The sequence below is a fragment of the Copadichromis virginalis genome, linkage group LG6, assembly GCF_057382275.1.
Source record: "Copadichromis virginalis isolate Kocher_CV1m ecotype Utaka linkage group LG6, C_Virginalis_male_GT1.1, whole genome shotgun sequence".
NCBI classification, from domain to species: domain Eukaryota; kingdom Metazoa; phylum Chordata; class Actinopteri; order Cichliformes; family Cichlidae; genus Copadichromis; species Copadichromis virginalis.
This window is the reverse complement of record NC_140623.1, coordinates 35,591,493-35,618,934: the sequence shown is the minus strand read 5'-3', so window position 1 is coordinate 35,618,934 and position 27,442 is coordinate 35,591,493. Positions and strand designations below refer to the sequence as shown.

The following is a 27,442-nucleotide window of genomic DNA, read 5'->3' as shown; positions in this document are numbered from 1 at the left end:
ATGTTAATAGCCTGGGACAAAAACAGGTTTTGGTCTCTGGATAGTGAACTGCATAATGAACTTTATTTTTTTTTATAGTTCATCTATATAGCATGTTTGCTTTGATTGACAGGCATCTCAGCAGTGGCAGCTATAGCTGAATACTGTCCATCAGGTTTTACCTTTGCTAATTGGAGTCAATGAACTGGTCTTGACAATGTTTGTACTATTAGGAGCTTTTTTTAAATGAAGACATACAGTATTGTGCAAAAGTCTTCCATTACCTCTCATTTCCTTATATTTTGCTTCCAAGGAGCTAGACTTGTGGTCGTTTGAAGGTTTTCTTTGGAAATTGACTGTTTTCTCAATCTTTCAGTCCAGTCCTTGTACATGACCATTTTCAGTGGTGTTTGTGTTTGGCAAGCCATTTAACACTTAAAAGGCACCTAACTCAAGGGATGAACCAGCATGTTGCCTACACATAACAGATGACTTAGTAAAGAACTCATTTTTAATCATATCTTAAGGCATTTTGAGATTTTAAGCAAAAACAAACAAACAACATAATTTGGTTCCACGTCTTTAGTCATAGCCAGAGACGACAGTTCGACAGGTCTAAAATAGTATTTTTGACTCAAAGAGCTATTAGCAAAAACTTGGCATATTTTGTGTGCAATGTGTTCTTAAAAAATCTGAGGAAACTCAACAAAAGGGGAAGGACAAGAGAAAAAGTCACAACCCTAAAAAAAACAACAAAAAACTTTCAGTTGATGTATGTGTTTGCTGAAGCCTCATCAGAAATTGTCTCAGTGGAAGGGTGTCTGTCAAGCAGCTATTCTTCAGGACGGAAACCAGGGACATGAGGCTGAGGAATGCCAATTACACAAAAAAAACCATGGTTTGGGGCCGGCGTTTTCAGCCAGTGGTGGTGATCTCAAAACTGATGTAACATCACTGTCAATATAGTAAAAGCATACCTGGACAGACAAACACACTGAGAACACTATCAGTCATGGATTGGCCTTCCCAAAGTGCAGAACTCAGCATAACTGAGGCAGTGCAGGGTCTTTACTGAGAACGTTTTCATACCAAATACTGATTTTCAAGGTTTTGGGAGTTTTTTGGCTTTGTGTTGGCTGAAGAATTTTGCGCAGCACCGTAATATATCTCGCTGTGCGGTCCAAGGCGTTTATGCTCCATTTTTGTATTTTAGTCATCTGCTAATTGCACTAATTTTCATGGTTAGCAGCTTGCTAAGCAATCTTGTTGGTGTTAGCTGATAACTTAGTCCAGAGTTTTGTGCAAATATGGTAAATTGTGTCTGAGAATTTTCTGAGAAAAACCAAACACATGCCAGAATACTAAACAAATGGGTGATGTAGAAAGCTACATGAATAACTCATAAAAATAGTGCATTCAGTTAATTTTAGTGTTCCTGTAAGCCATGCCAGCACACCAACAGGCAATTAACCCAAGCCTTGCAAGTGCTGCACCTTAGAGGTTGAAGAGGCATGGTTAATGCGATCTGTTCCCCCTGATGTTTCCTCTACTGCAGGTCAAAATGCCAGATGTGAGGTCATAAACCTGATCAATAATGTGGTTTGTTTATTATTAGTTGGCAAAGGCTAGTCAAAAAATACGAACTGTGATCAATTTAGCTTGTTTTTCCATCAGTTAATGCTTAAAAACTGTCCAGTGCTCCGGCTTTGTCTGATGCTGTGTACAATGACAGGGTGGGGCGAAGTTCTCAAGACAGCGCAGAGCACATTTGTTATTCATGTGTAAGCTTCCTTTTCACACTAAAACAATAGGATTTCAGTTGAAACATATTCCTTTTAGGCAGCTCTGCTGTGATTTAAGCCGTTTAACCTCGCTTCCCAAAACATCAACTTGTGCAGGCTGTTCTCTAATGTGCCCTAAGGCACTTTATAACACGTACTGCTCGGGTGAAGGGGAGTAATGAGAGAAGTCAGACTCAGACTTATTGATTTTCTGAGTCGACTTCTTGTGATCCAGAACTGATATAATAGGAGTTTTGTACTGTAACACTTAAAGGATGAGGAGTTACAGTTCTTGTCTGTTATATTATCCTATAGCATTACACTGCCCCCTACAGGTAAAGCCATAAAAAAGGTAATCTTATTCCAGTCAAACTTTATTGATTATCTGAAAAATTAACAGATTCTGAACAAATGACAATTACACCCCACCTCCCTCATCTTCCGTCTCCCACCCCAACCAAAGTAATCAACTTCTGAATGTAGACTAATTGGAATATCTTTCAACTCAGTAAATAGTCAGTGGCCTTTTCATCTTTCTGTAAAAGGCAGCCACCGCTGAGTTCAGATGAATTCAATACAGAAAAAAAGAGCTGGGGTACATAGATTTCACAGTGCATTAAACTGCTCTGCAGTAAGACAATGAGCTTATGAAATCACAATCCTGCCTCATCAAGTTTATCTAAAGGTCATGAACGACCCTTTGTAGATATTCATTTTCGATTCAGTACATGGGTCTTCTGAAATTTAATTTAGCTTGTCACACATATTTAATCTTATGGAATATAAATGAGAAAAAAATGAAATCAACCACACTTCTGAAAAAACACGTCATAGCATTCAGACTAGGTTATCGTTCACATCCGATTAAACATGTTAATAAATTAATCAACTCTTAGTTAGCCCTATCACTCCCTACCCCGCCACCGCAGCCCATCCTTCAAAGAAAACAAAAACACAGTATTCAAACCAAAATTTTCCGCATCCTGTACCTGAGCAAACGGAGGAGTCAAAAAGTCTAACATCACACTTAACGCCTAATAAAATGCCATCAGGAGTGAATGCATTACAGTATTTCATTGGTGATTGACATTGTGTGATGTCATTTGACTAACCATATTAGCTCGTTAACATCTTTGGTTGTCTTTCATTTGTAACTGGAAGTTACAGAGTCCCTTGTTTGTGATGGGATTATAAGGCTCAGTTCAGTCTTAGATCAAGTCCATGGGGACACATCAAGTTAAAAACATTTTAAGCTTGTGAAAAAACCAGCACATAGTTTGGAAACCTTAAATATCCTTAAGCCAGCGGTTCTCAAACTATGGGGCGGGGCCCCCTGGTGGGACATAAATCCACTGCAGGAGGGTTGCGGACGACCCAGGGAAAAATACAAAGTTAAATTAAGCTTTATGGCTATAATTTATGTACGGTATGTAAAATAATCAACTTTGCTGATGCTGAGAAAGTGTGTGTGTGTGTGTGGCATCTAAATGGAGGCATGCCAGGGAAAAAAGTTTGAGAACTGCTGCTTTAAGCTAACACTTTATCAAATTAAAGCCACGTTTCAATGACTTGGCCCCAGTGTTGATAGGCATACAATGTCTCACGGACCCAAACATTGTTAGGACTATTAAAATAAGCAGTGTACTCATTAAAAAAAAAACAACAACAAAAAAACCCACAAAACGCTGTTGTTGACCTGGATAAATTACAAATATAAAAAATGGCTCATATTCTATTACAAATATCAACAATTTTCTTAGACTAAGGTTAATTGTGGACAAAAAACAGTCTGTAAAATGTCAGCTATCGGTCCAGTGAATCAAAGTGGCAGATGAGGTGGAGGTGGTGGTGGTGGTAAAGGGTGTTGAGTGGTTCATGTTGGGCTTCACCTGGGCCCTGTTTCAAACACACCTTAGCAAGCTAAAAAGTTCACTAGCACACACAGCACTTGGTTGGTAACAATGAAGAAGTGTAACCCTGGTAACCCATTGCTTTCCGATGCTGGGGTCACGGATGCTAGCGGGCAGTTTAGTGTACGAAGATGTGGCTTAATGTGCACCTCATGTTCGCCTGGCTTTCTGTCTCTTGGCCTGACGTTTGGCTTCATCCATAGCAGCACTTTCGCTGCTGGCTTGAGCCATGCTCCTCACACCCTGGATGCGGCTCCCCAACTGTAACAAAAGGGGAATCACCTGCAAACAGGTCAGGAAAAGGCATTAAATGAAGCTTACTGGATCAAAAACTTTAACTATAAAAACCAACCATGCGACAACTATTAGAATTACAGGGTATTAATACATTATAGGCTTGGCCTGGACAAGGCCAAGCCTATTGACATTTATTCCTCACATTTAGAAATTGACAAATCAAACAAAAGCTTGGTTGAATAGTCTGCCTTGATTAGATGCAACTTGTTCTGTACCTTCTCATAATTGTAGGCCGCTAAGAGGAGAAGTAGAGTGAGCGGCAAAGCTACGTAAGACCCCTGAGCAACATCCTGGTCGGGCACTTTACGCTGTGGGAAAGTGCACACACATTTATATAGAAACATACTGTTCTGTAACAAATAAGACAAAACAAATATTCTTTGTAGGAAAAATATATACTTAAAAACATCTGTATCTTACAGTAGGGTGGAAGGTAAGAGTGACATGTTTGTAGTAGCCAGTGGAAGTGAAGGAGACTTGAGGCAGTGTGAAATCATATTGGGAACGGGACAGTGTGGAGTACAGCATCAGTACGTAGCTCTAGAAAAGAGAAGAGAAAGGTGACTATGGATAAACAGCAGTGTATTCTGGGTCACGTTTTACTATGAATTACGTAAAATACGCAATTAAGGACTAAGTAAATGATATTTCAGTAGTGCTGTCAGCATTAATGTGAACTGACCCACGTTAACGCGTCAAAATTGGCAAATCCCTGTTAACGAGTTAACGCAGATTAGTGTGAGGGGTCACTCGGCGTTAATGCAGCTTAAGCACGTTAATGTTGCGTTAACACTGACAGCACTATATTTTAATAATACTGGCTTAAAAACCAAAAACCATCAAGTTGCTTTGCATGTTTCACAGTCGAAAAATAATCCTACTTTTATCTTATACTCGGCCTCACTGAACTGAGGGCCTGCACCACCTTCAGAAAGGTGTTTTACCTCCTCTCTCTTTAAAACCGCTCTCCCTTTAAGCCAGGTTTCTTCTGATTGGCTACTACTGCTAAACAGAAGGTTTGAACAGCATGTGGGTGGTAAATTTGCACATATGAAGAGCGCTGTCCCTGACATAACCATGTTAGGGATGTCCTCTCACACTGACATTATACATGTCTAATAGTAGGAAAGAATTGTCTTAGTGGTCTGAAACACGAACCTTTTGGCTTACTGGGATTACTAAACGTACACTGACCTCATTACTCAAACCAGTAAAAGCATAACAGGAGCTCTTTAAGACTGAATTACCTCGCCATCTCTGTCCAAAGGAGGGAAGTGAAAGAAAAGGGACTGTCCCAGAGAGACGCTGTTGATTGGATTGTCCAGATTGTCACTCTTGTACAATTTCACCTGGGGGGGGAAAGTGTAAAGGTAAAGCAAAATGATTACAGGTCTAACTTATCTACAGCTAATGCAAAAGCCTTGTAGAGACTTAAAAGTTTCAAAAGAAAGACAAAAATGCCGGGTTTTAAACGTCCTACTGATAGTGTTGGAAGGTGTTCAGGAGACGTGATGATGTTTCCACTGAGGTCAAATTGATTGATCTGCCTGAAGGCGATAATGTTGACCCCTTCAATGTCACTACTGCCAACCTGAAAGGGAATATAGAGCTCATTATATAGATGTAACAATGAAACTTGTGAAGAAAATATCCAATGTGAACCACGGATCAAGTTTTTTGTTCAAGTCACACGGTGTGATAATAACAGAGAATTAAAGGGAATTAAGGCATTTCCAGCCTTGCGAGGGAGATTAGGAGCGCTGCACTTTTCAGACAAGCTAAAATTATGAAGTGAGAGGTTTAAACTTTGGCAATGGGATTATCGCTGCTTTTGTTCTGAATATTGAAAGGACCCATGTGATGAGGGTGCCGATAAGTCATAATCACAGGGTTCCCACAGTTATTTTAACAATTCAATTACTAAAGTTTTCCATAGCCCCCTTAATAGTTTTCAGAAGTGTTAAAGCAGTGCGAGTACGACTTGAAAATGTGTGCAAAATTCCTGAACTTAAAGCACTCAGTGAGCTTCATTTAGTAGCAGCTTTGCCTTCAAGAGTAATCCAAGTCAACTCTGACCCACAGCTTTTAAGTCAAAACAACATACTTCCTAAACATAGATAACTGCACCATTAGCTACTGACAAAAAGTCTAAATATGTAGCCAAACATGTAAAACTAACCAGTTATGCTTAAGCATGTGTGCCTTCATGACACTCAAGTGACCCCTCTCATATTTAAAGCTCTAAGAAACTTGGTATAATTGTAATTTCTCCACCCCATTAAAAGCCAAAGATGCTGAACATCTGCACCAGACAAACTTGAAGCAAGCTGCTGCCTACCTCTATAGCTCTGTGTTGCGGCAAGGCCCTCTCTATGTGGTCGTTGCCTTCAGCTCGCAGTTGAATGAGATATTTGCAACCCGGCTGCAAGAAAAACATTAAATGAGTTAGAGGTATAATCACATACACTCCATTACAACTGAGCAAATCATATACAGCTTACAAATCACACTTTGCAAAATCACCAGTTTCCCTAGTAATCCAAGACAACACCTAGAGGCCATGATCTGTTTCAATTCTCAAGTCTGGTCTTATTTTAACAGCTCATCCCGTCCTCACCAGCAGACCCCTGAGTCTGAATCGGCCCTCCTCATCAGTGACCGTGTCCTCGCTGTAGAGGCTACAGTCTCCCTGACCCACGGCCTCCACAGCCACGTCCCACTCTGCATCCCCGTTGAGAGACTGCACCATTCCGTAGCAGCTGAGGACAAGTGTACAAGACTGCAATGAGCACATGTGCAAGCTGCAGTACCCACCAGCAGATGAGTATAGGCTCAGTAATTTGCACACTGAAAGATATTCCTATGCTTGCAAGCTAACAGTGGACAATGTACACTCATTTACCTGTACGCAGTTTTGATTCCAGTTATATCAATACTGAGGTTTTCACCCTCCTCCACTGTAATCATTTGAGATGCCGGCTCAAAGCGGAACTCCTTCATCATGGGCTTGAAGTAGTACTGACCAGGACTCTGAGGAAAAAAAGGTGGGAAGCAGAAAATACAGGATGGACAAGTGAACCAAGACACAGGGCAAAGCATCCCTAGAATTACCGTCAACCACCAACAATGTTTGGCAGTCTGACATACTACTAAAAGAGGTTTCTTACCAAGTTATTGAAAGTGAGGATGCCAGTGTCTTGAGTCAAAAGGTTGGAGCGAAACTGACCCCCACTCAGAGAAAGAAGCACGCCGGCGAGAGGCTGACCGTCCTCCGATTTGATCTACAGCACAGACAGAATACTTGTTGATTTTACTGCTAGACAGGGACCAAATCAATTAAACCCCTTTAATCTTTTCACAATAAAAGATCACACGGAGAAAATATAATGAAAGCCCGTGGCTCGAGTGAGCGCCAAATTGTGGGTGTAATCAGGCTGACAGGTGAGCTTAATTTCAGAGAAGATGTACAAGTGAAAAATAAACATGGGCACAAAGCTCTGTCAATGCTGAGCAGAAGATTTCAAAGCAATTTATCACACAGTGTGAAAAGGAAACTAATACTGATCATTTGTGTCAGGATCTCACGGTCGCAGTAGGTAATTGCAGATCCTTTTAACAAAGGGCAGCACAAAGGCAGTGTACTGACAGCACGCGGCAAAACACAAAAAAAACATTTTTCCAAAACATACAGTAACAAGTACTTTTCATTATGTCACTTCTTTATCTCATGTCCAACCACCATAATCACTGAGGGTTAGTAGTTGTGAACAAACAGCTGGACAAATATAAAAAGTACCTAAACGTCTGATGATTACTGGGAGGTAAAACATGCACGTGAGGATGGCTGCATATACCTTGAAGGTGACGCCAGCCAAAGCAAATGCCTTAAAATCTCCCTGGGTGCCCTCCACGGGACTCAGCACGAAACCTTCTTTACTTGCACTGATGTCGTACTGCCGGTCACTGTGGAGCGGACCCACACTGAAGAAAAGCGGGGGAAAAGTTAAGTGAAGGTCGGAATTTCTTCAAGATACTTGTTTATTACTAAATGCAACGTGATTTGAACACAAGCCAATCTATAAAGCCTATTATAACGTCAATACTAAAACAATGGAACAATGTCAGCGTTAATCTCATTAAAATGACGCCATAACCGCCAGCTGCACGGCGTCAACGCGCCTCGTTAACGCCGTGCAGCCTAACGCACGGGGCGATCCGCGTTAACTCGCTAATGGAGATTTGCCGCGTTAATGCGGTTATGGCGTTAACGTCATTTTAACGAGATTAACGCTGACAGCACTACATACAACACAAGCTTTACTCATGTGAAAGAAAAGAGGCATGTTTCTTTGCTCTAAGGACACAAAGTCTACTTGCAGCCCTGTGAGGCTGTCCCCGTGACCCTAATTTTACAGACTAAGATGCTTACAACAGCATCAAGATCGCAGATCACAGGCTTGATAATGTATTGCAAGCCCTGCTTTTCTGCATACTGATTCAGCGCCAATGTCTCTAATGCCACCTGTGCTTTCGCTCTTATGACAAGCCAAAAATATCTGCTGTAAAAATGCTAGCCTGGCTGATGCTTCGTAAGTTTCCAGGGTTTTTTTTTTTTTTTTTCAAATAAAGAAAAGAGGAATAAACAGGTGAACACAAAAGTCATTGAAATTCATCCTCTGGGCACCATGAACATCTGGGGCTCCGAGGTAATGAATCCAACAGTTGTTGGGTTATTTCAGTCAGTAACAAAATGATGATGGCTGCGCCCACAGCCATGAATCTCAACTTTTTTTCTTTTTTAACTTTAACTTTTTGGTCCTAAATAGAAAAGACTTCACACCTCACTCCAGGCCAAAAACCTTATTCTTTAAAAAAAAAATGCATTTATGAACTACCCTGTTAGTATAATGACTTGCTAAGGCAATAACATTTATAGCAGAACCCGAAGGCAGCATTACCCGAATGAAAAATGCTTGAATATCCTCGCTCTCATTTTCACACACCCTATTTTTATCACTGTGTTCTCATACCTGTATGCTCCCATCTCATTAGTGGCCACAGTAATGAGTGGTGTAGCAGCGCCTCTCTCAGTGATAGATATTTCCACACCTTGTAGCTCTGGTGACACCTTGCCTTCTAAGAAAAGACCTGCACGACCGGTGATGTCCACCAGCCGACCTGGACACGACTCTGTCAACAGCAAAGATGCGGTTTATTTAGAATAACCTGCGTGGGTTGTATCAGAGTCCGTTTTAAGGTTTCCAATAGACTTTCTTCTTGTGTGAATTTACCTCCGGTGATAGTTGCCTCTACTTCAGGAGGGTAGAACAACAGCTCCTTCGAGGAGGGAGTCACTGTGATCTTCTCACCAGCCCTGCATATTTACACAGAAAGAAAAAAATCACTAACAGCAATGAACAACAGTTCTAGACTCAAGTGAGCCTCTGATGGTTATTATTAGCAGATGTCAGAATTCCACTCTTAATTTCTCTCAAGTCCTGTTAATTTTCTATAGAGATATAAAGCTGGAATTTCCAAGTTAACACTAAAGTGAACAGAAGTTTTGCCGTCAGCCCTACATGGTATTTTAAAGAGCAAAAACTGACCTAGCCCAGTAGGAGAACTCATAGTGGAAAGGGCCTGTCAGTTCATCAGCCTTTTCTTGGATAGGAGGACTATCGTCTCTGGCACCTCCTTCCTCTTCAGCTGCACGGCGTTCTCGCTCCTGACGTCGCAGCTCGATCTCCTGCAGTTGCTGCTCCTGCCTCTGCTCCTCCAGGCTCCGCAGCGGACCCAGCACGAGCGCCGGCTCGCTCTCGATGGACGACCTGACCAGGGGGATGAGGTTTTAAAAATAAATAAAAACGCTAAAGCTGGTCATTACCAAACACGCAAATGCACGGCAGCATTTGAGCATACGAGACTACTCATGCAGAGTCATAATTACTTGATCGTGACTGTGACGTCTAGAGTCTTGTCGGTGGTGATGAGTCCTGTCATGTGATGCCGCACTGCAGTCAGGGTCAGAATGCTGGGGGCTGAACTGTTACACACAGGTCAACAGCAGTCATTAGAATGCTTTGGCTGCATGGTTGCACTGCATTAACCCAGAAATAAAAACACACGACGTTGCATTACTTACGTATCGTAGGTGTAGAAGTCCTGCTCAAATTGGTGGCAGGAGCGAGGGGTGACTTTGTAAACACCTGGACAAGCCATTTTTGGCTGATTACTTATTACGTTCCAGTGGTATATTTAGATAAGTCGGACATGGTACAGTTGGTACAGTCTGATATTTTTTGATTATGCTAATTTCTCCTATGTTGAGCTAATGAGAGGTCAGAATAAAGAAACTCACCAGGCTTGGAGAGGCAGAAGCGGTTGACTCCCTTAGAGAGGTTGTACACGCCAACGTTTTCAGGTTTGCTGCCATCTTGGAAGAACTCCTGTGCAGCACCACACATTCAATAATACATATGGAAGTGTAAGCATCTGATCTAACAGGCAGCATGTAGTGCAAGTGGAGTGAGCTACTGATTACTAACCAAAGTGATGGCATGGGAAAGGGAGCAGCGCAGGATGTAGCCAATCTGTCTGAACTCCACCCCCAAGACGTCCGATTCCAGAACCTCCACCTCCACTGACTTATGTTTCCAGCACCACTCCTCGTGAGAAATACTTACTACAAGTGGTAAAGATTAGAGAGAATAAAAAGTGAGAAATACATTTTAAATGACAGGGGGAAAAAAGAAATATGTGAATTAAATATGTCACACTATTATAGGTGGAAAAATATCACAAGTTCCGTTCAGGATCTTTGAATAAAAAAGAATTTAAAAAATGATTGCACACATATTATATATAAAAACTGTCCCAGCAACACTATAAACTGAATAAACATGCATGTGTGCAGATCATTTGCAGGCAGTGAAAGAGTTTGTGTGGAATGAACAGATGGATCCACATTACCAGAAGGTGGGGAAACACTAGTTGAGTAATGGCATGCCTGCTGAAAGCTGCTGCTATAAACCAGTGATTGAAAGGCTGATGATTACCCGCTCATTTCTCTATTTAAGAATAACTACTATAACTTTCAAATAGAAGTGTGCATAGATTGAGGGGTTTATATTGTACAGAATGCTTGACTCAGTTGTTCCAGTGAAAACCTGACTGCATGCAGAATTTACATATAATTTAAAAAAACTAGAAGTATACTTAAAACCTTTGTATTTCCCGGGCAAAACGTTGTCAAAAGAGAAGCTGAGGATGTCGCTGCTCCCAGACAGAGCCACTGCCCTCCTCTCCCCCTGCCTACTCGCTGGCTGCAGGGTTACAGAGAGGTCGTCACAGGAAGCTAAAGGACAACCAGAGAACACAAGGTTGGCTCGTGTGAAAACATATTTCTTTATGGATTAAAGCTGCATCTTTGGTAAACTTTGTCTTCTCAAAAAGACTGTAAAGTGTAAATTACTAAGACTTTTACCTAGACAGTACACCTTTCCAGAAACAGAAGCCATGAACTGGGTGAAAACTAGGTCTGTGAGTGGTTGATCCACAAGGGAGATGTCCAGGGCCTGAGGCTGCAGAGCCAGGCCTGCTTTCACCTCTGCTTCAGGCAGAGATACCTGAACACACAAACAAATATCCTTTTGCTTAAAACCATATTTTTTAATCAAACAGCTACATGAACACTAAGCTTAACTGCTTTGGTTTGATGACACAGATGAATCTGTATTTCTGAATAAAAAAAAAGTTAAAGATTTGGGTTTTTTGCTTTCCAATGAAAAATGAGTTTTTCAGACGATGATCTGTTGCAACTGTTAAGCCGTAAATGTGCAAATATCATAGAATATGGGTAAAAAGCACCATCTGCGCTTTAGGCAACATGACATCTGTTCATCTTTTAGGAGGCTCACCAATTAAAATTTAGTATGCGTGACATATGTCGGTTTCTTGTATATATTTAATACCATTTGAATTAGCTTTCAAACTGATTAAATAAGAGGTTATAAAAATTAAGATATGGATATGTCATATAAAATAAAATGCTGCTCGAGTCTTACATGGACACTGTAGTCTCCGGGTTTGGCCTGAAAGCAGAAGGCCCCCTGATGGTCAGATTCAACAGTCCGAATGAAAGCCTTGTCTGTGCTCTTGTGCGTCAGAGTGACCTTGTAGCGACCTTGCTGCTTCATGCCTTCAGGCAGGCGGCTGATGGAGATCTGGCCACAAACACTGAACCTGTGTTGGACCAAAATGAGGAAGTCATGACAATATGAAGAACTACACTGCAGCTAAATTTATGTAATAAGCTACTAATTCTTATAACGTACCCTGCTGTGACGATATCAGGAAGTTGAGGCGTATTAGGAGCGATCTTCACTGTGACTGGCTCGAAGAACATGAGCTCTTTGTTGACACGGATGGTGTAGGTACCAGCTGTCATGTTCTCCAACCGGAAAGAGCCATCTTCTTTGCTGACAACTGTGAGGACAGAGTGGTAAAGCAAGCTACAGTTTAAAGTGTGACAGAGAACCACTTCAAAAACTATAGTTAGATATTCTACTGAAAACATGAGTCTTCTTTTGCGATTACCCTTGATCTGGTTGTTTAGGTAGACTGTAGCATCGGGCACACCTTCCCCATCAGGACTGTTGAGAACCCGGCCAGTCACAGAGAAGCCCATCACACGGAAGATGGGCTACACATAAAGAGACAGAATGTCAAACTTGAATATTTTGCACAAAACTTGTTTCCTTTTGAAACTTGCTGATACACATTAATAATAACTATTTTAAAAAAATTAAGATATAACAGTTCTCTTTACCTCTAGTTTCAAGCTGTTGTGTTCCACCTTGAAATTCATCCTAGAAGGAGCAACATCAAAAGTGATCCTTTCTCCTCTGTAGAAAGGTATCTGAAGTGAAGGATTTCACAGAAGCACATTTAGATGGAAAAACGATTACATCTCTAAGATAGAATTTCATTGTTCGCAAATAAAAATGATGCTTTCATAAAACCCATCATTCATACCACCTTGTCTCTTGTAGTTATATCGGTAAAAAAAAAAAAAGTTCATACACATGTAATTCCTGCACTGGATTCGGATTACCTAGCTAAATGTGGGGTGGATTAGAAAACAGGAAACATAAAACATGTTGTAGTTGTCATTACAATATATTGTAATACAATCCTATGAAAGTCTTTGTTTGGTTAATTTAAGTAAATCACCCAAACCTCTTTAAATGGCGTTAGAGCTGTTTAAATAGTTCAAATAGTACTGTTGAAGTAAAATTTGTGTGTGTGTGTCATCAAGTTTAAAAAAAGCAAGATTTAAATTTGCGCTGTTTTTGAAATACTGAGAGGAGTAATGGAATAACGAGTACCTGCTGTGAGTGGTTGGATAAGGAGCTGTGAGTTTCATCACCTCTAACTCCTCAGCAAGATAACAACTGACTTTACCGTGTCTCGCTCCAACTCTCCTGTTTACTTTCTATTCAGGCTCCAATGTATTCAATTAGGAGTGAAGCAGCTTTGACTGATAGGTGGACACCTATGCAGGTGGCTATTCTGGCAGCTGTCTGCTAAGCTTGACCTCAGCCAAGCCAAGTCACTGAACATGAACTCAATCATTTTTGTGCTCTTGGTGCTTTTCAGAGATTAATAAGGCTGTATTTGTGGTCCGGTTTTCGGATCAAATTGTAGTACTCTATTTGTATGTTATGCAGCGCTAATTAGAGTGTATCTATGACTGTCTAATGCCCTGTTAGAGTTAATGGATGTAACTTGCTGGCGCTATCTGATAATTAAACACTCCACCCTCTCATCCAGAAATAGGAAACATGGAAGCAGCCAAATAGAGGCTTCAACATAGGAATTCACAAATCAGAAGATGATGTAGCTAATCTTATGGCACAAAGGAAAAGACTTCCTTATTAAATCAAAGTAGCTGCACTGTGTACTTATACATCATTTGGTCTTCTGTTGTATTTCTGACACAATAGCTCAAATTGACAGCAGTCTTCTGTTGGCTTTTGCGACAATAACTCACCACAGTGTACTCGCCGCTGGCTAACGAAGGAAAGACAAAGACACCATCATCTCTGGACAGAGCGCTGCACAGGTATACCAGCGTGCTGTCTCCAGAATCTGCACCCTCCACTGGGGAAGTATTACAACCACTTATGTCCTGGAAATGACAAACATTCAAATTGAACCAATGGAGCAATGCGAAATTCAGCATATTCCAGAAATTAAAGGACGTGGAAAATGTGTTAAGTTAAAGTAAAGTGTTAAAGTGTGATCATTTACATATAATGTAAGACGGATATGAAAAGTCGACATATTTCTGTGCAAAAATGGAAATTATGGAGGTTTACCTCTCTCTTGACTGTGGCTGAGTAAAGCAGGAAGGTGACCTCTTTCATGGGCTCTCCATCACTGCGGACCTCCCCCGAGACATCGTAGCCTCCAACCACCAGATGGTCAGCGGCCGGGGCATTTGCATTGGAGACGTGCACTGAGGTAGTACTCTATATGAAGATGGCAGAGGTCACCCATAAGTTGCATTAAGAGATGGAATAATGGCCCTGTCAGGTTCACTGTGATTACTGCTGGAGCTCATTAGTTATAACCTTGCTCACCTGACAAGGAACTGTATCAGCTAAGCAAGTAGGTGAATAATGAAGTTTTCTACCCTCAAGCGATACAGAATCAAACAGACCTCTGAGATCATGCATTCTCTACAGTATTAATGACAGTACTTTAATTGGAAACTGGGATGCTGTGGTACTGAGCATGATGGCAGGTGGGTATGGGGGGGGGAAATAATGTGGGAGAGCTTATTCGCATCATCAGTTACAAATCTGACAGTGTATTTTTGTACACAGAGATTTTAAATCTTTCACTAAAAGTTTACCACACTCTTTTTTCATCTAATTTTAACATCAGATATGAACCAAGTTACACTTTGTGTCATTTATTTTACATCTTGCAAAGTCCAGCTTTCTTCAACAGTCCAAAGACATGCATGATAAGTTGATCATCAATTCTAAATGGGGTTTGGCGGATGTAAGATGTAAAAAACTGACATGAGGCACTCATAATAGAACATGGACAACACGTTTTTAACGCAACGTGCAGTTTAATATCGATTGCTAACGTGAACAAACCTGTTCGAGAGTCCAGGAAGGATGAGAAGCTGTGATGTCATACTTTCCTGGTAGTACTTTAAAGAAGGTATACCTGTGTAAGCAAAAAACCACAAAAAAAAGAAAGAAAGGGGCAAGTTCATTTCAATCATCTGTATAATGCAGAAACAAACATAAGGTGTGAGTAACTTACTTTCCTCCAGGCTGTGTGGTGACACTCTGGAGCTTCTCCCCTGTTCCGGCTCGGCTGAGTTTGACTTCCACGCCAGCCGGGCCCATGAGATGGCCCTTACTCAGAACCTGAGCAAAACACAATATATTTGAGGAAACTAGACACTAATCACCACTTGATACTACTATTTATTTTATCAATAACCTGTGTTGCATTGGTTAAAGAAGCTTTAAAGCGCTCCAAAGTTTTCTTGCATTTAGATAAACCCCATCAAATGTGTCAAAGCACTTTTTTTTAAAATCACACATTTTGCAAAGTAGACAGTCTTAACTCTTAAACTTTCTGTCTACATACTATAACAATCTAAATTTCTTTTCAAGAAGACCATTCTCACCGTTCCTGACACTGAGAATCCCGTAAAAACAAAATTGATGTCTTCTTCTTTCGTACAAATGTCACTGACTCCATCCACATGCAGGTCGACACTGGTAGGCTCTGATGACAGTTAAAAGTCCAAAAGGAAAAGAGACCAGAGAATATGGGACAATGCACAATGGCTTTTATATGATAATTTGTGAATTATGGGGATGTTTCTGTGAGAGTCTTACCAAAGCTCCACCCAAGCGGAGGCTCGATCTTCAAAACGAAATCTCCCTGCGTTAAAGTGACAGCTTGATTAAATTCACCATCAGTGAAAGAATTAGTTAGAGCTAATCAAATCAGTTGCTGGCATACCTTGTCATAGAGAGGGATCATGAAGTAACCATTGATTGGAGCACAATCCGTTTGATATTTCAGTGATCCTTGTTTGGTATATAGTTTAATCTGAGAATGAAGAACACACAGTGATCATTAATCATAATGAAAGTTATTATAGTGTTCATACTATAATAACTAAACTGAGCGATTTATGTCAACTAGCAACAAAGAAACAATCTAGTCTGTCGGATTTAGTTCATTTCAATATCTTAATTAACCAAATTGCTAATCCCATGTAGCCCGTGAAAAAGAAGGGATTAGGACGGGAGCACTTACTCATCAACGCCTGCAGGTTTTAGGATTAGCAGTGAATGCCTTGTGTGATATATGGATATTAATGCGGAGTTACCATCAGCTATCAAGTAAGTAGCTAAATCAATGTCAAACAAGACCAAACTCACAAATGTTTGCGAGCAATCAGAAACAGATTAAACACAAACACACTGCTTTTGTATTCATTTCATTCAAACTGTCATTGAAACGAAAAACTCCGCCCAACCTTTAGCTTTCTACCACAAACCAGCTAGCTGCTGGTTAGCTGCTAGCACGCTAGTCGGGACATTTGCACTCTCACCTCGATCAGAGAGTAATTGATTTCAACGTCGGATTTCACGAATCCACCGCATGCCACAACTATGTCATCAGAGGATACGGCCAAGAACTGGGAGTAGATGACACCGAACAAAATCCAAAGGGATCCCATTTCTGCCCGGATCGTAATTCTGAGCATTTTGAGTGGTTGAGCCAAGCAACCGCACGCTGCCTCCGGTTCCGTACCAGCTGAGGGGCTGTCAATGAACTGTCACAGGCGGCGTCTGCAGCGACCTCTGGCGGGTAGGAGGTGCCATTTTCTCCTTCGCTCACGGCCGCTTGTAACGTTTTAAGTTGTATCACTGCCCTCTTCTGGTTAAAGTTACAAACGTCTACGTTTTTACCGAACCCTAACATCCCTGATCCATTTTCTAACATCTCGGTTGTTGGAGAAGACATTGCTTTTTCATATTCTGAAGTATCATACCCTGCAAAATACTATACTTAAAGTAGGAGGAGAAAAATACCAATTAACTCATCTATAGTGTTAGCGTATTGTGTTGGCCTTGTAATTATTCCATTTACTTTTTCAATGGCCAATTCGTAATCTTATTATTACTCTCTCCTTGATTACCCTTTATCACTTTTTATATATCATCGAACTGCCTTTTGTCATAGCACCATGACAGAGATTTTACCACCATTTGACTTTTCAAAACAGTATTTCACATTCACTTATATCAGTTTGTTCCATAAAATATCTGCATGATGAGACTGACAGAGTGAGATTTAAAACAATTAAATGAGAAAATATACTTAGGAAAACATTTATTTCATATGTACAGTACCCACAATCAAATTAAGGCATCATGAAAGTACAAGAGTATTTTCACCCAAATCTGACAAAAAAACAAAAAAACCAAACAACCCCAGAACAGAGACATTGTTAATAATATGCCCACAGTCCAGAAGATATTTTAAAAAGGTACTAAAACTAAGTAAAAAGTAGTGTTAAAAGTAATTTCATTCAAAATGTATTAGGCACAGTCATAAATATTCATTTGCATATGCAACAACACCCACAAATAAACAAGTCAACAAGGAAGCTGTAGTAAAAAAACAAAACAAACCCCCAAAACCCTGCGTTAATACATTTAAAGTGCATGAGATTGAGAAAAGTTTTAAAAACAAGTCCAGTAGTTTAAAAGAATCGAAATCCTTCTCAGAAGGAAAAGATTACATGCAAGTAAATACTCTGCAGCTCAACAAAAATAAAGTTTTGATTAAAGGAAAAAAATATTTTTGAGATTGTCAATTCATATATTCACAAATATTCAGACTGTTTTTTTGGACAAACAAACAAACAGCAAAAAAACCCACTGAAAAGGTCAGAAGCACTGTGAACAGGATATTTGTTTACAATGCAGTGTTTTCACAGTTAATTAAACACATTTAAGATATTAGTCTGAAAAGTTCAATTGTCTGCTTAGACAATTGAAGAATTGTCTAAGCATGCACCTCTGCTTTGTTCAGTAAAATAAGGCCTTTGCCTTAAACTTGAGTGGAGGAGCTTGGAGCTGCATGGGCCAGGAACACCGCATCACTGAAATTGGTGGCGAAGCTAGTGTGGTAGCTAGGACTGCTTCTGCTGCTGCTGCGGCGGGGTTGGAATTTGGATTGTGGGGATCTCACACCTGAGCGCTTCTGGGCCTGGCACAGCTTCTGGATCAGGAAACGCCGGTCGCGGCCCTCCTGATTGACAAATTAACACAAACAGATTTCAGTTCACACTCTATTTGGCAATAACTGAATTGATAACAAGAACACTCAGAGTACGCAACTCCCCCTGAAGGACAAGAGCTATAATAAAACTTTGACTTTTTATGATGTTTTTATTACTGATATCGTACAGAACATATTGAAAAAATAAGGTGTGTAACTTCGACTAGATTTTCACCAACAATAAATTAAGCCGTTATCTGTACCTACAATCACACAAAATTTGAAAACGATATCTTTAAAAGTGTGGGCACTAGACTTCTAACAAACGGAACCAATTACATACTCCCTCCCTTGGGGGGGGGGGAGAATAAGACCTACCATTTCTAGCTGGTGTCTTAGTTCATTAATGACCCTCTTGTGTGCTCCAGCAAGTGCAATCACATAAAACATGGCCAAACTGGAAAAAACATGGAAACAAAGTATAAAATTACAGCAGAGGAAAAACAATGTTAAAAAGGTGAAAATATATAATAAGAGGACCAACCATGTGATAACAAAGAAAGAGACAGCAAAGGCCTCTGAAGAGAGAGCACGAAGAAGCTTTTCGACTCCTTTGGGTAGCTGAGAAACTGTATCTGGCACCACGTACCAGGAGGTTTCGTAATTAACAAAAGGTCCACAAGCCCGAGAACAGTTTATCCTGAACAAAAAGGAAGTATAAGTGAGTGCATACAAGTAAGAGTTCCTATATTTATCCATATTAAGAAAAAAATAATTATATGGCAGTGGCCAGATTTTGACCTTTGGCATGAATATTTCTGCTAGAGGTTCTTTTAAAGCTCCATACAAACTATACAAATATAATTAGAACACAGTATGAACATTACTCACTGTGCTATACTAGCTATGACAGGCACACAGGCAAGAGTCAGGCCGATCAACAGCACGCCGAGGAAAAAGAAGTTGGAGCTGGATGCTCGGAAAGGACGTGTGGCTGGACGACAGTTTTTGATTAATGATACCTAGCAAACAAAAATTTGCAAATGAGGCTTACTAGAATATTTCATGCTTTTTTCCTTCACTCTTGCAAGGAAAAAAACTACATGCATTCAAACCAAAATGTCACCTTCTTGATGTAAAAAATAAAGAAATATTTGAGGGTGCAGATAGCAGGCAGCAGTGGGCAGTAGAAAGTGCCGATCCAGCAGATGGTCTGACCATAGACGATCTCCAGTACATTCTGAGGAATAGAAAATTCCTGTTGGCTCATCCATTTAGCCAGGGCAGAATTACTGTACCTCAGAAGCAGTCTGGGTAGGATAGAACAAGAAGGACAAAAATGACTAAAGCAGAAATAATCAGAGAAAACAAAGCCTTCAGTGACAGAATAATTTTAGCTACATTTATTTAGACTAACTAAGCTAACACTAAAACTACCATATTTTTCAGACCATAAAGTGCACCGGATTATAAGGCGCACTGTCGATGAATGGATCTGTTTTCATACATAAGGCGCACCGGATTATAGGGCGCATTAAGCGAAACAAAACAAGTCAAACTTGACTCAACTCATTCCTCTTTCTTCCTCCACTTCCGTACCATTGATTCTCATTGATTCTCTCTCTTACCCTTTACCCGCCCCTGTTGCTTGTCTTGTGTTTCTATGGTATATTGATAGTCATGTGCTTTTGTGCTGAGGTGTTTTTTCTGTTATCAAACTGTTCTCCCACTAGGAGCTCAGTCTGAGTGGAGTTTTTTTTTCCTCCTCCTCTTACCTCATGTAGTGTTTTTTCGTTGTTTTTTCCTATCAGCCTACCTTTCTGACATGTCTGCCCAATGTGAAGTATGTGTAAAGTTGGTCAGAAGGTTCCTTTGTAAGTGCGCATGCGCCATTAGCGTGCTGCCTGCTGTAACCCTAATTTCCCTCGGGATGAATAAAGTATTCTGATTCTGATTCATTAATGCTGAATTCTCTCACAGCTGCTCTATTCCCATGTTGTTGCAGTATATTAATGACTAACCTTGTATTGTGGATGGATTGTCTCAGTTGTTCTCCTGACTGAAGTTTGGTGCATTTACAGCATCCTGCCATGCGATTGCATTTCTCCCTAACCATCAGGAACCCTCACGTTAACTTTTATCGAGTGGAAAAAAGTTAGCGTTCATCCTCCAGTTTCACTGTGTTTATGTTATGCTAACATAGCTGTGTCATTAGCGATCACGTAGCACATCATTATATACCAGCTAGTCCAACTTCAGTAACTCTACAAACGCACTATCGAAAAATACGGTAGTCCAAGTCAGCTCCTTTAACTGTTACATTAGAGATTCTTAATCTTTTATGAAGGTGACATGTTTACACCTCTTCAAATGTCATGAGATGATCACAAAACTAGATGAACTGTACTTTTTTTCTACTGTGGATAAATGAGGTCTTACTTTCGAGGAAACTCCACAAAGATGGTGACGGAAACGATGACAATGAAGTCAAAGATGGTGAGTTTGTACATCTCTTGGCCCACATGCGTTTCCCAGCACTGTCAACAGCAACAAGGATATAGAGACTGGATTTTACCATACATACATGTCACGATTTAAGAAATGTATTTTATAGGGTGATTAGGAATATACTATTTTTTTTAAATACTTTTTTAAATTAAAAGTCTAAGAGACCAAAATATGGGCACATATTCGTGCAGTTACACTTAACATATGTAATATTCACATTCTAACACATATGTATAACAGCTAATGCAAAGATACAAATGAGTTTGACACTGGTACCTGTGGCACTACCCCTGCAAACCACTGTATATTACATTATGGCAAAAGAGGATTACTTACAGGGTAAAGATCGTGGTTGTAGCCACAAATACAGGGATCATCTTTACATTTAGTGATCCGAGACCAGACAGAAAAGAGCAAAACCACAATACTGGTTAACCGCATGAAGACACACCTGTGAGGATAGGAAGAAAGAAGGCAAATCAGAAATACTTTCAAGTTCAAATCTGCATCTATGAGTAAGCAGGTCAAAACACAAGACTCCATTTTACCTCATAAGAGTGAAGCGGATCTCAAAAGCAGGAGAATAGTCCTCAAAGTTGATGATAAAAGAGAAAAGTACTGGGGTAATGAAGTTGGCAAAGGTGATAACAATTGAAGGTAGATACTCAAAAATGAGATCTACTATGAAATTCACCTGCAAAAGAGGAGAAACAACAAATACCTTTTATCCTGTGTTGCCAACATTTACCAGAAATTTCTACATAAAGGTTGAATCAAAGTGGGTGGAGAGAAAGAATATTAAAAAAAATTGTCTTACCTTTTGGTCATTCATTTGGGCTTTCTGGGAGAAGATAGTGGCTAAATAAATGCAGTAGAAGCAAGCAGCCAGTACACCAATGACGAAAAGATTCAGGATGAGACGGATGAAGTAAAGCCGACATTTTTCTTTGTGGGTGCGCTCTGCTATTTTCTGCTTGATCTTCTCATCCTCCAAATCAGTCTAAAGATATAAAAATATGAATTTTAAAATAAGGCAAGACAACAAAATGATGGTGTTTGATTATTAATTTTCTTTACTTTAGACTCATCAGTAAGACTAATGAAGTTTTTTTTTTTGTTGTTGTTTTTTTAAACTCGCTTTTGGTTGATTTTTATTTTTATGTTTTAGCTTCTGTGAAGCACTTTGTGATTTTTATCTTGAAAGGTGCAATATAAATAAAATTTTGCTTTTACTTTACTTTAAGGAACATCAAGGGACAAGTGTAAGCAATTCTCAGTGATGTATTGCACCCTCTCTAACATGCATATGAACTACTACCTCCAGGACACAGGTACAGGGTAGAGCTGCATCAACACTGAAAACAATTGGCAGCTATGTGGCAACCAGGGGCAATAGAGAGTGAATGACATTCAGTGACTTCACATGGTTAGAAGCTAAATAACTGCTGGCACTGTGAAGCAGGCGGGACCTGTGATAAATTTATTTTAACTTCCTGGTGAGGATTTGAAGCGACTACCAATGACGCTGATTAGCATGTGACCCCGGTAGTAATGCACGTGGGAACTGGGGCCTTGAATGTCCCTAAAGCCATAAAAGTAGATTATATTAAAATGCACATCTTATTTTTACTTTAGAGTAACTGTATGTAGCTGCTGGGGTGCCATGTAAGCACCCATTTTTTCAAATTAGTTTAAAACAAATTTGTAAACTGGCCATTGTTTTGACTAGCCAGTTTTACAATCATGCTTCTGATGTATAAACTAACCTTCAGCTCATAGAGCAAAGTCTTTTTCTTCAGCTTTGCAGCATTCTCACTGGTGATGCAGAAATCCCAGCCAGCAAAGATCTTGTTGCAAAAACTCTGAAAGCAATCCTCATCCTGAATCAGATTATGTTTGAACCCGGTGGCAGACCTTCGAAAGAAGAAAACACTCAAGACCACATCTCATCACATAAATGTTATTTCTTATGAGTTTGCCTTTTTCATACCTTTTAACAATCCAGATAAGACTGAGGAAGAGGTACCCTATAGTGACCAGCAGGTATGCCAGTGCCAAATTATAAGTTATGTGGGAGAAATGGATTTTTTCCACATTGTAGAAGCCGTAGAAAAGATAGGTCTGTTCCAGAAAGCCCTGCAGATGAAGCACAGCAGGTGAGTACAGAAACTACAGAGTGGACTCTTTCTCAGGAGACTAATAATGTGACAACACTTACTTCACCAGAAAGCAGATCAGTAATATACTTATGATAGTTAACAAGACCTCGACGACTGCCACTTTCATACACGCTGCAGTAACCTGTAATATAACAGATAAGCTAAGCTTTTTCATCTTTCTTGCTTAGTATATGCTTCTAATTGAAACAAACAAACAAATAATCCTCTCACTATCATTCTGGCTGAAGGTGATATTTCCTGAAACATGGGGTGCAATGATGATGGGCAACATGACAAAACCGAACATGAGCAGAAAGATGATAAAGTTGAGTGTGACCAGGAAGCGCAGAAAGGAGAAGTAAGACAGGATCCCTGTTCCAAACATCCCTAGTGACAAGTGAAAGAGGCAAAAAGGGAGAACTTAAGTCTGACATAACACAAAGGTACACTTTGTCTTAGCAAAATTATAATTACCGATTAGCACCATCTGAACAGAAATCCAAACAAGTCTTTGAGACCAAAGAAACAATTTCTGTCAGACAATCTGTTTGTCTTTCTTTTACCTTCTATTAGGTGGATGTCTCCCCTCCAGAGCTTCAAAGAGCTCAGCCATTCTTCGCTTTCATCTCTCATCCTCCTCAGATACTTGCGGGTGCTTTGTCGCCACTGTTGCCAGCTGCTCAACTCTTGAGCATCTTCTGCACACCGTTTCCTAAAACATCAAACAGTCAAATAAACTCCTGACACACAAAAACGTTATTTAGCTATTAGTGAAAGAAGTCATAACAGACTACAGTTTCCTACTGTTTGCGTTTCTCAGCCATGGGCTTGGCTAGTTCTCTGATGTGTCGCTTCTCAGTCTGACTCTTCTGTTTCACGGTTTGTCTTACAAAGGTGTTTATACCCCATTTCCAACTGCCAGATGAGCCAACCCTTGCTCTAGAGCTGCCTCTTTGTTTGGAGCCAACAGTTGACGACTTCCTGCGGTACAGCAGGGACTGGTAACTGGGGAGCTGGTCCAGCAGAGGGTTACTGCTGATTCGCCCACTGTGATCAGTGACAAACACTTGAAAAGACAAACAAAGTAATGTTTCTTACATGACATTTATTTTTGCTCTTCTGGAACAGATGCTAATATTGCATCTGTACAGAAAACAAAACTCGATGAAATATACATAATACAAAGTAATATGACTGTGTTTAACACTGAGCTAATTACCCCTGCATTTTCACAACAGTCACTTCAAATCAGGATCAACCCATCCATCCATCCATCCATCCAATCCATTCACGTCCACATAAAAATATGGACAGCTACACGATTCACTTGATATTGGGCTAGCACAGATATATTTCTAAGGATGTATATGTTGTCTGAGATTTGCATAAATTAAACTTTTTTTTATTTGCAGACTCAAGTTGGATTCAAGTTGAGATAATAACTACATCACCATGCAAAAGACACAAACCATCCCTCATTTCTTCATGTTTTGCTATGAAATTGAGAAATAAGTGCAGAGATCTACTGACAAGTGCAATCATGCATAGAAATAGCGTAAAAATGCTATATTTGTACAGCTGTACTGTACAAATACAATGCAGCTTGAAAGTCAACATTTCATTTGACCACCTTTATTCTTCAGCACAGTCTGAATTCTCTTAGACAAGTTTGCTTTTTATTTTTTTCTCTCCATATATTCAGTTTTATCAAAGGACCACCACACACCATGACAAAAGAAATGAGAACAAACTGATATTAACATAGTGACTAAAGATAAAATTTAAACCATGAAAAAAAAAAAAAAAACTCCAGAAAGGCTAAAAAAAATGCTCATCAACACCATTTAAAAAATAGGTTGTAGCAGTGGAGAGAAAAGTACTACCTAGAGCTCCAGCAGGAGGGGCCCTTCCAAGCCAGGAATGAAAAAAATGCTTTTGTTTACATTTTTTAATCCCTATGTAAATTATGTCATAATTAAACTGCCTGAATAAATCTGTTGGATGATTACAAAAATAATAGAAGCTCTCTGCCAGACTTACAAATTTAGAAATGGTTTAGTCCAACACACATTGAGGCTCAACCTTATAGCACAGTTACTTTATTCTCTCCAGGTGACTGCTAATGAGTCTCATTACTCATGTCTTTCTCCAAGAAAGCAAAATTGAGAAATGGCATTAAAACAAAAGAATTGAGAGGCAAAGGAGGTAAACTGAGTTCACTTGTCAGCCATTAACACATTTCTTTCAAAAGGAAGGTCAGCAAAGATAACAGCTAACAGGTTAAGAATGGTTAAGAGGCTGTTGAAAACGTTAAATCAATATAGGATGTCTCTCAAATTTACCAAGCTAAACTTAACACCATTATAACATGTGGCCATGAATTTCAGAAACAGCCAGATAACCAGAAGCAGGTCTCCTCCAAATTATTTGACACATGATGAGCTCGTATCTTGAGAACAAAAAGTTATTTCAAGTAATCATTTGTTTCGATAGCAGCTTGAACTGAAACTTTACTAAGACTAACATCAAGTAGAATTCTGCTTCTGTATGTGGAGCCAGCTGTTAGGCAAGCAAGGCATTTTGAGGAAGCTGGTATATCTTAAGGCTTAAAATACCGAACTGACACTTCTTCTTAATCTAAATAAAAAAGAATGAAAAGGAAAAAAAATTCACATGCCAATAGTTTCGTTAGATGTAGCTTTTTCTACATCTAGAAAACCCTCTGGTAGCATGTCTGTGGAAACCATTTTTACGTATTACTGAATCACCTGGTTTATATCTGCAAGACCTTTAAACTGCCATATGACTTCTGTTTGATAACATCAAAGTAAAACAAACAGAAAATGGCTGTCACAAGTTCAAAACATTGAACATATCATAAATCTAATTTAATCTAATGTATTTTTAACATACTTTAACATACTGATATCAGGTCTTCTCAAGGTACTGTTGTTATAGTGTTGGGATTCATTTAAAATTTCACAAATATAAAGATAGCTACATTATTCGCAAGAGTTAAACTGTGCCTCAATGATCAGAGTTGACCTCTGACATGAGCCCCAAAAGGATGAAAACTGAAAAATTATACTTCAAGTAAGAGTTTGTGTAGCAGGGTGAGCAAGAACATGTGATAGAGGATGGTGGAAAGGAAGAGAAAGGGGGAATTGAGGTTGCACTGACTGAGAGTGGTGAGAAGAACGAGAGGAGGACAGAGTTTTCTAACACTTTTCTAAGTGACAGAAAACTGAGAAGAAGCTGTTTTATATTATGGGAATAATAATAAAAATCAATACAAATGAAGAAAATGATGCACCCTTAAACTCGACATTCCACAAAAGTAATTAATGATAAATTGTAGATCACAGGATACTGATATTTCAAACTGTGCACACTTATGAGCTTTTAATAGATTTTTAATAAGTACTGTATACGAACAGGTCACTACTGGCTACCCTAATGTCCCTAACACCCTGCGCCTTATAATAAGTTTACACATACAAACAATAACATCACGTCACAACTCAAGTATATGTATCTACAGCTAACAAAAACATTGTTAAAATTCGACACTCCTTTTTACGTTTGCCTCCCAGGAGAAAAGACAATGGCTAACCAAGGGAGCAGACTGTTTTATGAGCCGACAATTGAGTTTCGACACCGTAAACACACTCGAGCCAAACCAGACAAACAAAATCTCTTCCTGCTCTCATTTGAAGGTCTTCCTGTAATCGTTATATGACCCTCTGTCAAATCATTCACCAGCACAACAAACTTTTAGCTACTTTTTAGCGGCTAGCATTATTAGCTAGTTAGCTAATGTAGAAATAAATTGGGTTAATTAATGTTCTGAAGTAATGCACGAACTTCAAAAATACCTGAGTCGACTTCCATTGTTTCCTTTCCGACAGAATAAATACAGCTATTTATGTATTAGCTAACAATTAACCATCAGACTTCGTCAAAAACAAGGAGTTAACTCTCCCAGCTGTCAGGAAGATAATAGCAGTCTTTCCCAACATCTACTTCCTGGATGTGGATACAGCTCCGGGAGCGACACTAGCTATTATTTATTTATGTTATATCTGGGTGTCGTGTTTGGTTTCATTTTATAATAGTCTGTGTTGCTAGTTACATGTTTAATATTATATTCTATGCTATGTAGTCATTTTTGTAGGATTTTTTAAGCGAATGTGCTAATTGTACTAATATGACAGGTTTAAGTTTAAAATAGGTTTTAGTTAACTCACAGTCTCAAAAGAAAAAAACAAAATTATGAACATACAGATTACATATTATATTAGTTAGTTTCACAGTCACACAATATATTCCCAGTTTGTCTATGTTTGTCCTTTCACTTCATTAAAATGCTTGCTCACAACTCTTCCTTCCCTGTGTGGAGCATAGTAAACCCAATTCGCACGCTCATTTTTTCCGGTTTCCGACTATTTGTTTATTGGTTAGGTTTCATTTATCT

At 39.5% G+C, this 27,442-nt stretch overlaps 2 protein-coding genes across 2 annotated transcripts; both read right to left on the bottom strand.

Moving 5' to 3' along the window:
* Positions 1-2,116: 2,116 nt before the first annotated feature.
* On the bottom strand, positions 2,117-16,843 carry nomo (nodal modulator). Its single transcript, XM_085460186.1, has 31 exons — positions 16,623-16,843; positions 16,025-16,114; positions 15,898-15,943; positions 15,684-15,784; positions 15,311-15,417; positions 15,139-15,211; positions 14,347-14,499; positions 14,019-14,156; positions 12,795-12,884; positions 12,563-12,668; positions 12,301-12,451; positions 12,031-12,208; positions 11,451-11,592; positions 11,190-11,321; positions 10,513-10,649; positions 10,326-10,413; positions 10,110-10,173; positions 9,915-10,010; positions 9,574-9,795; positions 9,259-9,341; positions 8,998-9,157; positions 7,822-7,948; positions 7,135-7,248; positions 6,870-6,997; positions 6,585-6,726; positions 6,306-6,389; positions 5,448-5,558; positions 5,215-5,316; positions 4,388-4,507; positions 4,183-4,275; positions 2,117-3,952 (listed from the first exon to the last, which is right to left on the bottom strand). Exons 1-31 carry the CDS (start codon positions 16,776-16,778, stop codon positions 3,821-3,823), a joined length of 3,666 nt encoding a protein of 1,221 aa, XP_085316312.1. The 5' UTR covers positions 16,779-16,843; the 3' UTR covers positions 2,117-3,820.
* Positions 16,844-17,392: 549 nt separating this feature from the next.
* On the bottom strand, positions 17,393-27,011 carry tmc7 (transmembrane channel like 7). Its single transcript, XM_085460187.1, has 16 exons — positions 26,844-27,011; positions 23,773-24,034; positions 23,532-23,680; positions 23,200-23,355; positions 23,028-23,110; positions 22,800-22,945; positions 22,576-22,723; positions 21,627-21,809; positions 21,358-21,503; positions 21,146-21,260; positions 20,741-20,838; positions 19,428-19,611; positions 19,193-19,323; positions 18,846-19,001; positions 18,680-18,758; positions 17,393-18,331 (listed from the first exon to the last, which is right to left on the bottom strand). Exons 1-16 carry the CDS (start codon positions 26,857-26,859, stop codon positions 18,131-18,133), a joined length of 2,253 nt encoding a protein of 750 aa, XP_085316313.1. The 5' UTR covers positions 26,860-27,011; the 3' UTR covers positions 17,393-18,130.
* Between the last annotated feature and the right edge of the window lie 431 nt (positions 27,012-27,442).